Below are 10,772 nucleotides of genomic sequence, written 5' to 3' on the forward strand. Positions count from 1 at the left end.
TGGGCACAATCCTCTTTATTTCGTCTTTGTTGTGGGGTTGAGGTATCTGTCCATGTTTTAAAAGTCCAGAACTTTCCCTGAACACGGAGGAAGCGGCAAAGTGGGAGGGGCCAGCTGGCATAGCCCCCCCTTCCCTGCAGGTGTTTTGAAGGCCCAAGCAGAGGAGGAGGAGGATGTGTGTGTGTCTGTGTGTCTGTGTGTGTGTGTGTGTGTGAATGGGCAGGAGGGTGGCAAGGGAAAGGCAGGCCTGCAAGCGCTTGGAGTGGGGGGGGGCTGCCTGGCCGGGAGTGAGGGCTGCCCTCCACCCCACCTGCTCCTCCCAGCCCTGCCCCCAAAGGCTCCAGCCGGTTTGAGCCTGGCGAATGGCACTGGGGGCCCCCCAGGGCAAAGGTCCCCACACAGTTGTGGGGGGGAGCCAGGGAGGGGGCCGGGAGCGCCCTGCGAGTGGGGCTGGCAGAGGCGGGAGAAGGGCTGGGGGAGGGGCCCCTGGAAGCCCACAGCCAGAGGCCAACTCTGGCACCGCCCCAGGAGGAGGGGCCCAGGGAAATCCCCCCCCACCCTCTTTGGGGCAGGTTTTGCCCCTCAGGGCGGGCAGGTCCCAGCGACACGGCTGGCCCATCCCTGGGAAGCTGTCAAGGGTCTCCGTTCCAGGGGTCAGGAAGGGACAGGCCGAACCCCGATGGGTCTGGGGGCTACTTGGGGTCCACAGGCCAGCAGAGGAGGCAGGGGTCTCCTGCCTCCTTGTGCCAATGAGTGAGAGGCCCTCTGAGCCCTCAAAGACAACCGAAGCAAACGGGGGTCTCCAGCCTCAGAGGAGGACCGGGGAGGGGGGGCAGGGCGAGGGAAAGGCAAGAGGGTCCTGGCCAAGAATCCTGACCCCGTTTGCAGGGGGAGGGGGGTCATGCCTGCACCCCAATTTCCTCCCCATCAGGTGGGGGGCTGGAGGCTGCTGGTGGAGTCAAGGGGGCCTCCTGAGTTGGGGGTCTTCAGGACAGGGCAGAACAAAGGAGGCGGAGTGCCCCCCACCCCTTCCCAGGCTGGGCTATCTATCTGGACTGGGGGAGAGGGGGGGGCAAAGCAAAACTTCCCTTCCATTTCAGGGGGGGGGGAAGTACAAGAAAGAATGGGGAGACCCTCCCGGGATGAAGACGGCCTCCCCTCCCCACCAGGAATTGGGGTGGGGGGTGCAGGGGGTGGGGGGGCTCCGGTCTGCCAGAGCCGTTCCTGCCCCGCCGTTCATTGCCCTCCAGAGCAAAGGGGGGCCGAAGGGAAAAGGGGAGGGGGTTTCCCCAGTCCAGCGAGGGCCTGTGGGGGGCCAGAGGGGGGGAAGCAGCCCCCCAGGGGTCTCATTTCTGGCTGTTGTAGGCCGAGTGGCGCTGGTTCATGGGGTTCTCGGGCGCCCTCATCCACTCCTTCTTCAGCAGCTGCTTCAGCTGGGACAGCCGCATGTTGGGGTTCTCCTGCTTCAGGCGGGGGAGGGTCCCCTCTTCGAAGGCCGAGAAGGCCGCCTTCATCCGGCGCTCCGGGTGCCGGTCCAGGTCCTCAGCCACGCTGCGGGGAAGGGCGGGGCAGCAGCAGGGTGAGGGGGCGGCTGTGCCCGGACCCCTCCCCACCTGGCCTGCCCCAGGGCCCCAGCCGGGGCTCCCCCTGCCCCAGGGCCCCTTTGCCCTGCATGCCGGTTCCCAGCACCTCTGGACTCCCAAACTGCAGGGGGGGCTCCTAGCCTCCAGCTCTGCTGAAGGTCCCTCCCCACGCTCCCAGGAGCAGGGCTGACCCCCAGCCGGGGCCAAAAGAGGGGAGGGGAGCTGCAGCCCCTCCCCTGGGCTGGTGGCAAAGGGAGCTGCTCGTTCTGCTGGGGCCAGGGCCCCCCCACGGTGACCCCCGCAAAGGCCCCCAGGCGCCCCACATGCCAAGAGGGCCAAGGGGCAGAGGAGGGCGCCCTGCTCGGCCAGGCTCTCCACTGGCGGGGGCCCCGTCCGCTGTCTCCCTGATCGGCTGGGGGCTCCCCGTGACCCTCCGCGAAAGAGGCGCTGCTCCCGCCCTGCAGCCCCACCTGAGCACTGCGATGGCCTCCTCAATGGTGCGGGCTTCCACCGCGCCCTCCTCCAGCACCCGCCGGTTCAGGTTCTCCTCCAAGGGCAGCTCCAGGTGGCTCTTCGGCTTCTCTGCCAGGAAGGAACGGGCAGGCTTCAGCCGGGGGGGCCTGGCACCGGCACCTGCCCAAGAAGGGCCGGAGGGAGGGAGGGAGGGAGGCCGTCTCTGGGCGGGGCTGGCCTCCCGTGGCCCGTCCCCTCCCCTGAGGCCGCTGCATCCGAGCAGACTTCGGGATCTCCTGATGGTCTCCCGCCCTTGTCCTGCCGCCCCTGCCCCACCGGGGCCCGGCCGCCCCCTGCCACAGCCGAGGGGGCAGCCGCACTCACCGCCGCCGGCGGTGTCCCCGCCCTCCTTCAGGTCCTTCTGGAGAGCCTCGTCAATCTGGGCCCGGGTGACCCTGGCGGGGCCGGGCGTCTTGGGCGCCTTGCCCTTCAGCTGGGCGTCCTCCTCCTCCAGCATCCGCTGCAGCTCCTTCTTGCGCTCCAGCTGCTCCAGGCGGCGCTTCTCCCGCTCCTCCTGGGGGGGGCAGAGATGGGGGGAGCCCCCCCAAAAGAACAGCTGACGTGCAAGGCGGTCAGAAGAAAAACCCCAGCAGATGCGCAATGAACCTCTTGGGCCCCTCAAGGGGGGGGAGATGGGGGGGTCCAGAGTCCGACAGCTCTGGAGGTGAGGGGGGGGCTGTCCTGTCTCTGTCACAAGGCAGAACAATCCACCTAAGACAGGCACGGCAAAACCACACACACACACACACACCCAGGCTCGCTCTGTCAAAAATTGCTCCTGGCTGCGAGGGACCCCAGAGGCCCTGGAGGCCCCCCAGAGGTTACAGACCAGAACCCCGATCCAAGTTGCTTCAGACTTCCTCTGGGGAGTCCAGCTTCCTGGCCTGGTGGGGCTGGCCTCCTCCTCCTCCTCCTTCCAGAGTCTTACGGAGCGGCCTGAACGCTTCCCGTGGCCTTCGTGGAGAAGGCGGTTCAGGCTCCCGAATGTTTTTTCTCCGGGCCCCGAGTGCCAAAAGGGGGACCTTCCTCCCCTAAGGGCCAGGATGGGGCCAGGCCGTCGTGGAGGGGAGTCTGTGGTTGTGGCTGGCCCAACACGGGCAGCACGCAGCCCCTCCGCCCGCAGCTCCTGGCGCGGCCCAGAAGGCCTTGAAAGATCCGGGCCCCACCGGCTGAAGGGGGCTGGCTTCCCCCCCCCGCCCTCCCTTCTCTTCTCCAAGAACTCAGCCCCTCCCCAATCTCTTTCCCAGCTCCTTCGGAGAGGCGGTTCTGGGTTTGGGTTTTCTTTCCCAAGGGTGCCTGGCCCACTTTGGGGGCTCCAGCAGAGGGGAGGGCCTGCCTTGGTCCCTTGGGCAATACTCTTGAGCTGGGCCAGGGTCTCTCCTCCCTCATCTCCCACCCAGGCTCCTCCACCTGTCCAAGGTCTGGTGCGGTCAACAGGCCAGTGCGGCCTCCTTCCCCCCCCCCTCCTGCAGCCCTGGCGCTCTCTGACCGGGAGGCTGCCCATCCCAAGAAAGGTCACTTACAACAGCATACAATTAACAGCAACAATTAAAAGGTATCATAAAAACACTCGTTTGTAATGTGTGCCAACGTGCCCAGAGTAAAAAAAATGACAATGTTATCTGTCTGTCTCTCTCCTCTAATCTATCTATCTATCTATCTATCTATCTATCTATCTATCTATCTATCTATCTATCTATCTATCGCTATCTGTCTATCTATCTGTCTATCTCTATCTATATCTATCTTCTAATCTATATCTATCTCTATCTTCTAGTCTACTATCTATCTCTTCTAATCTATATCTATCTATCTCTATCTTCTAATCTACTATCTATCTATCTATCTATCTATCTATCTATCTATCTATCTATCTATCTATCTATCTATCTATCTATCTATCTATCTACCTACCTACCTACCTACCTACCTACCTACCTACGTCTGTCTGTCTGTCTGGAAAGCAGAAGGTGATGAGTTCTAGTCCTGCCTTAGGAAAGCCAGCTGGGAGGCCTTGGGCCAGTCGTTCTCCCTCACCCCAGCCTACTTCACAGGGTTGTTGTGGTGGGAAAACAGGAGGAATACGGTGAGTTGGATGCATCTGCCGCTTTGAAGTGTTTCTCAAAATAATGGAGGTGGGATACAAACGAAATAAAATCAGAAGGGGGCTGCAGCCAGCCAGCCAGCCAGGGCCGGGGCCTGAGGGAAAAACCCTCGGAGGGATGTCCAGGGCCGTCCCAGAGCTGCTTTTCCAGAGGCAGCGGGCCTTCCGTGTTTTCCCATGAAGACGTTTCGCTTCTCATCCAGGAAGCTTCTTCAGTGCTGAAGGAAGAAGCCTCTCTTAGAACTGAGGAAGCTTCTTGGATGAGAAACAAAAAACGTCTTCAAGGAGAAACAAGAAAATCCAATTTGGGGGGCGGGGGGGCTTTGTGCTGTGAATCTGTGGCATGCGTGTGTGTGTGTGTGTGTGTGTGTGTGTGTGTGTGTGTGTGGTGCAGCTGGTGCAACCGAGGCTGGTCCTGCAAGTGGCTCTGGTGCTTCTTCCCTTTTTCCTCTGCCCGCCTGTGGTCCCGCCAAGGGACCCCCGCCCCCTTTTCCAGCCCCCCCCCCGGGGATGCCGAACTGCCCGAAACCCAGGCTGCCACGCCAGAGCCCCCGGCCCTGCGCTCAGGGACCCAGTCTGCCCCCCCGGCTCCTGAACTCCGGAGCCCCCGATTCAACCCAGGCAGGCCCCGAGGATTTGGGGGCAGGAGACCCCAAGGATTCCTCTCTATGAATTCCTCCCTCCCTCCTTCCGGTACCTTCCGGTGCTCCTTGCGCATGACGTGCTTGTCTTCGTCCCTCCAGAAGGCATCCTCCAGCTCCTTCTGCCGCTTGGCGTCTGCCGCCGCCTTGGCCTCGGCCTTCCTTGCCCGGGCGGCGGCCGACTTGGTGTTCTCTCCTTGGAACTTCTTGGGCATCCCGCCTGCAGGGCCGGGAGGAAGAAAACCAGGTTACGACGGAGCTGCCGTCCCTTCGCTCTCACGCCGGGGCTTCGCCGGGTGCCCATCTGCCCTGGGCTGTGGGGAGAAGGGGGAAGCCGAAAGGAAACCCCCCACGGCCAGAGGCGTCCCAAGACTGCGGTCCTGGGAGGCGCAGCCCCAGCCGGCCTCCAGAGGGACGGGGACCGGAGCATCTCCGAGCGTGACTGGACAATGGGGAGACGACGGCAGGGTGGACCAGGGAAGGGAGGGAGTCAGCGGGGGATTTTCCGCACTCGGACTCCTGGTTCTGTCTCTGCAGCCACTCGGCTTTTAGTACAAGGAACCTTTTAGCTGCAAATGGAGTTGAGTTTCCTTCCCAAAGGACCAAGCTGGGTGGGTCAGGTCTGGCCGGCTGCCTTGGGAGGGAGGGGTGACAGCCCCCATCATCCTGAGGCAGGGGTTAGGCAACCTCGGCTCTTTTATGACTCATGGACTTCAACTCCCAGAATTCCTGGGTCAGCATAGCTGGGAGTTGAAGTCCACGAGTCATAAAAGAGCCGAGGTTGCCCACCCCTGTCCTGGGGCACCTTGGATTTTCTCCCCTTTATTTAACTTGAAAAATAAATAAGTGGCAATCCCGGTGTATTTTAACTTAAACTATGTGGCGTAAATATACGTAAGTACAAACGCGAGGCACCTGGATTTACAACTGGAGTGAGGACCAGAATTTCTGCCGCTGTGCAAGTGGTGCCAAATTGTACAACCTTTTTTGCTAACAGTTGTTAAACTGAAGGTGCTTTTTTTTTTCCTGAGGGGCAACTGGAGTGTCTTGGGTTTTTCCCCCTGAGGGCGTTTTGCTTCTCATCCAAGAAGCTTCTTCAGTTCTGACTGAATGGTGCAGGAGGATTTACATTCCTTAGCAGTCATCTGGTTGTTAGCGCTCCCTCCGAGGGTCTCTGAGGCCACTTGGGGGTCCATCTGGGCCTCCAGGGTCCCTGAATCGGAGTGCAAACGGGTGTGTGGAGCCTTCGTGGAACTGAATGTTAGTCCTTCCATCCTCCTCCACCCTTTGGTCAGAACCTGAAGAAGCTTCTTGGATGAGAAGCGAAACGTCTAAGGGGAAAAAAAACTCTCAAAAAAGCACTTTTGGGACGACCCTGACCTGGATGACCGCGAGTCTCCGTGGACATTTAGCTACACACTTTGGGGCGACCACAGTTGGAAGTGCGAACTGCTGCAGTTGTCGGGTGGCTGTTCAGTGACTCCTGCTTCCCCCACTGACTTTGTCAGAAGCTGGAATGGTTGTGCGTGCGGCGGCCCTGGGATCTGCGGACACTGCAATCATCACAAATACACCCTGATTGCCAAGTGCCTGGGTTGTTATCACGTGACTGTGAGGATGCTGGCTGGCAAACTGTACTCAGCGACTAGTCCTCAAGGGCACCACATTCACACGGAGAGAAGTAAGCAGTGGTGGACCACAAGGCTCCATCTTAGGCCCAGTAAACTCTTCAACATCTTCATCAATGACTTAGACGAGGGAATTGGAGGGGAACTCATCAAATTTGCACATGACACCAAACCGGCAGAAGTAGCCAACATCCTAGAACAGTGATGGCGAACCTGTGGCACGGGTGCCAGAGGCGGCACTCAGAGCCCTCTCTGGGGGCACGTGCGCCATCACCCCAGGCCTAGGCCTTCAGCTGGGTTTTTATAAAAGCTTTTTGCTTTAGGCCTCCATCGCCGTGTAGAACAGTGTTTCCCAAACTTGACAATTTTAAGGCATGTGGACTTCAACTCCCAGAATTCCACAGCCAGCAATGCTGGCTGTGGAATTCTGGGAGTTGAAGTCCACATGCCTTAAAATTGTCAAGTTTGGGAAACACTGGTGTAGAAAAAAAAAGGTTCAACCAATCAGTCAATTCCAACTTCTCAGAGGAAAAAAAAGATCTTGCAAAGTTGGAATTGATTGAATTTTTTAGTCCCACCCAGTCTGCCGTTACCACCATAGCCACGCCCACCCAATGGGCCACGCCCATCCGGCACTTGATGCATAAGTGGGTTTTGGGTTGCAGTTTGGGCACTCGGTCTCCAAAAGGTTCACCATCACTGCCCTAGAAGACAAACTCAGAATCCAAAAAGATCTTAACAGACTTGAACAATGGGCTCTATCCAACAAAATGAAATTTAATGTGGAGAAAGGCAAAGTCTTACACTTAAGCAAGAAAAACCACAGGTACAAATATAGATTGGGTGAAACCGGGCTTAATAGCAGTAACCATGAAAGGGACCTTGGAGTCCTAGTGGACGATCCCTTGACCAGGAGCCAGCCGTGTGCAGCAGCAGCCACAAAAGCTAATACAATCCTGAGTTGTATAAACAGAGGCATCAAGAATCAAAATCACGCGAGGTATTAGTGCCACTTTATAAAACCCTAGTACCGTGGTGGCGAACCTATGGCACGGGTGCCAGAGGCGGCACTCAGAGCCCTCTCTGTGGGCACGAGCGCCGTCGCCCCAGTCCGACAGCTGGGTTTCATAAAACCTTTTCGCTTTAGGCCTCCACCGCCATGTAAAAAAAAAAAAAGAATCAATCAATCAATCAATTTCAACCTCGCGGGGAAAAAAAAGATCTCACAAAGTTGGAATTGATTGAACTTTTTAGTCCCACCCAGTCTGCCATTACCACTGCAGCCACGCCCACCCAATGGGCCACACCCACCCAATGGGCCACACCCACCCAGCACCCGATGATACATAAGTGGGTTTTGGGTTGCAGTTTGGGCACTCGGTCTCTAAAAGGTTTGCCATCACTGCCCTAGTAAGACCACACCTGGAATACTGCAGCCAACTTTGGTCACCATATCACAAAAAAGATGTTGAGACCTTGGAAAAAGTTCAGAGAAGAGCAGCTAAGATGATCAAAGACTGGACAGTCACTTGTCTGAGATGGTATAGGTTCTCCTGCTTGAGTGGGGGGCTGGAATAGAAGACCTCCAAGGTCCCTTCCAGCTCTATTCTATTTATTCTAAAGGCCTGGAGACTAAAACGTATGAAGAACAGCTGCAGGACTTGGGTTTGGCCAGTCTAAAGAAAAGAAGACACAGGGGTGACATGATAGCAGCATTCCAGTATCTGAGGGGCTGCCATAAAGAGGGGGGGGTCATGTTATTCTCCAAAGCACCAGAGGGGAAGAGAAGAAACAACGGTTGGAAACTGACCAGAGAGAGAAGCAACTTGGAATTAAGGAGGAAGTTCCTAACAGTAAGGACAATTAACCAGTGGAACAGCTTGCCACCAGAAATCATGAGTGTTCCATCACTGGAGGTGTTTAAAAAGAGACTAGTCACTTGTCTGAGACAGTATAGGTTCTCCTGCTCGAGCAGGGGGCTGGACTAGAAGACCTCCAAGGTCCCTTCCAGTTCTATTTTATGCTGACATGGTTGTAAGTGTGAAAAACAATCACGAGTCACTTCTTTCTGTGTCGTTGTAACTTGGAATGGTCACTCTGTGAATATAAGTGGAGGACCGCCTGTCCAGTGGGCTGGGCCAGAGAAGCCCCGGGACCCCTCCCCAGCTATAACTCTCCTGAGGAAGAGACCCTTCTTGGCTCCTGTGAACTTTCCCAAATGCTCAATGCGTCACCTGGGAGGTCCGGCCTGGAGGAACAGAGGCAGCAGGAGAGGCAGGAGGGCCTCCCCCCCGGGGCCCACCCGCTCTGGGCCAGGTCGGCAGAGGAGCCGGGAACCGGAGTGGCAGGTGGCATCCCCCAGCGCGTCCCTCAGCCCCAAGGAAAAATCTCCCGCAGGTCCTCGACTTTCAGCCGTTTGCTTAGTGACCGTTTGAAATTACAACGGCACTGAAAAAAGAGACTTATGTCCCTCCTTCCCGTTTAACAACCGTTGCAGCATCCCCTGCTCACGCGATCAAAATCCTGACGCTCAGAAACTGACTCGTAATTATGACGGTCGAAGCGTCTCGGGCTCACCTGATCCCTTTTGCGACCTTCTGACAAGCAAACGTCAATGGGGGGAGCCAGATCCACTTAACGACCATGTGACTACGTTAACAGCTACAACAGCAATTCACTTAACAACTGTGGCAAGGGTCGTAAAATGGGCCAAAACTCACCTAGCAATTGTCTTGCTTAACAACAGAAATCTGGAGCTGCCCTGTACAGGGAGGGTCCAGGTAAGAGCGGGCCAGTCCCCCCCCACAAAGGGGCAGGGGGTCTGTGTCTCCCAAGGGGGCTTAGAAGAGGCCGGGCGTGGAGTGGGGGGCAAACCGCTTTTCCTGTATGAGGAAGAAGGTTGGAGGAGATGATTTGTGGGGTCAACCATACATTCCGCCCCCCAATCATTCTCCCCAGAGGTGGGAAAAACACCCCAAAGGCAACCCCATCACAACGCTCTGCGGCTTTAAGAGGGCTGGACTACAACTCCCAGGATTCCCCAGGCAGCCAGTCTTTCTTTAACGGCTGGGGCATCCTGGAAGTTGTAGTCCACCGCTCTTAAGGCCAAGAGGCGGAGAAAGACGGTTCCGGGTGTTCGGAGGGGCCACACCCCGAGGCCTTCCCTGACCTCCAGCCTCCCCCAGGGCCTCGAGACCCCGGCCCAGCCCCTGATCTGCCCCTCCCCAGGAAAGAACGAGGGTCGGCGGTGCCCCTCCCAGCCTCGCGCTGTCCCTCGTTTCCGGGCCCGCGTCACCGGCGGAGCGGAGGCCGACCGCGCCGGCGGGAGAGCCGCGCCTTCCCTCCTCTCGGCCTCGGGCAGCCTCGACCCACCGCAGCCCCTACCTACCGCCGCCGCCGCCGCCGGGGGTCGCAGCCTTTGGGCGTCACGGTGTACCTCGCCCCTCGGGGCGGAAACGGCGGGTGGCTTCCGCCCCTCCGAGACGGCCCACCGCCATGTTTGTTAAGGGCAATTCGTGTCTGCGTTCAGGCCCGCGCTCCCCTCTCCTTCCCCGCCTGTCTCACACTATTCTGACTCTCCGCCCGCAATAAGGAAGGACCAAACAAGACACCCGCGCCCCGCCTGGGAGGCCTTTTCAGCGTTGCCCCCTGTAAAGAGGGACCGGGAGTGAGAGGAACAAAAGGGCTGCCCATAACGAAGATGGCCGCCCGCGCGGTCTTCAATTGGATTTGGACGCTGCTGCTTCCTTTGCGCATGTGCATCTCTCGCTGCGAAGTCTTCCTAGTGCTGTCCCTATCGATGGGCGAGCCCAAGGGGATGACGTATTCTCTCCCACCTGGCCGCCAATCCGCGTTATCGTATGAGGACCCGTTGTCCTGGTAACGGCTTTGTGGCCCGCTGGGCTGCCCCACCAGTAGTTTTAAGGGCAACAACCTCTACAAAGATGGCGTCCTTGGCTTCGAAGCCCGCAAGACGTGCGGAACCCAAGGAGCCGGCATAAATGGGCCAGCTTGAACAGGATGGGAGGCAACTAGGAGATCCAATAGGTCACCATTTTCCCTTTCCTGCTTTTGCAGGTTGGAGAAGAAAAAACCAAGACCTCCCACTTTCCTGCTTGTCTGAGACAGAAAGAGACAAGCCAGCTGGAGGACCCTGCTTTTAGGGATCCAGATGTCCCCAAGAATTCACCTGTGGATATTCTGCCTGGCTCAAGGAGCGGTGAGAAACAGGGCGCAGATCTGCTCCACCTGGCCTGGAGGGGCACCAAATATCCAAGACCCCCAAGGACCATTTGCAAGAAAC

At 58.1% G+C, this 10,772-nt stretch overlaps 1 protein-coding gene across 4 annotated transcripts; it reads right to left on the reverse strand.

Annotated features, from left to right (window-relative positions):
• Positions 1-10,004, reverse strand: CCDC124 (coiled-coil domain containing 124). Of its 4 annotated transcripts, none has more exons than XM_039324351.1 (5): positions 9,858-10,004; positions 4,898-5,061; positions 2,421-2,610; positions 2,054-2,165; positions 1-1,551 (listed from the first exon to the last, which is right to left on the reverse strand). In XM_039324351.1, the coding sequence occupies exons 2-5, from the start codon at positions 5,054-5,056 to the stop codon at positions 1,347-1,349; spliced, it is 666 nt and encodes a 221-aa protein (XP_039180285.1). In that variant the 5' UTR covers positions 5,057-5,061; positions 9,858-10,004; the 3' UTR covers positions 1-1,346. The 4 variants fall into 4 exon arrangements, with proteins under 4 accessions (XP_039180285.1, XP_039180287.1, XP_039180286.1 ...); XM_039324353.1 differs by having other exon boundaries at positions 9,854-9,981; XM_039324352.1 differs by lacking the exon at positions 9,858-10,004 and adding an exon at positions 9,765-9,854.
• Positions 10,005-10,772: the final 768 nt, after the last annotated feature.

The sequence above is a fragment of the Crotalus tigris genome, unplaced genomic scaffold (assembly GCF_016545835.1).
Source record: "Crotalus tigris isolate CLP2741 ecotype Arizona unplaced genomic scaffold, ASM1654583v1 scf7180000024298.760630, whole genome shotgun sequence".
Taxonomy (NCBI): Eukaryota; Metazoa; Chordata; class Lepidosauria; order Squamata; family Viperidae; genus Crotalus; species Crotalus tigris.

Bases quoted from the DNA above. Each gene is read 5' to 3' on its own strand.
- CCDC124 (XM_039324351.1), bottom strand. From the start codon at position 5,056: ATGCCCAAGAAGTTCCAAGGAGAGAACACCAAGTCGGCCGCCGCCCGG. The intron at 2,611-4,897 runs GTACCGGAAGGA...TGCCCCCCCCAG, and splicing joins TGCGCAAGGAGCACCGGAAG to GAGGAGCGGGAGAAGCGCCG. The intron at 1,552-2,053 runs GTGGGGCTGCAG...CCTTCCCCGCAG, and splicing joins GAGGCCATCGCAGTGCTCAG to CGTGGCTGAGGACCTGGACC.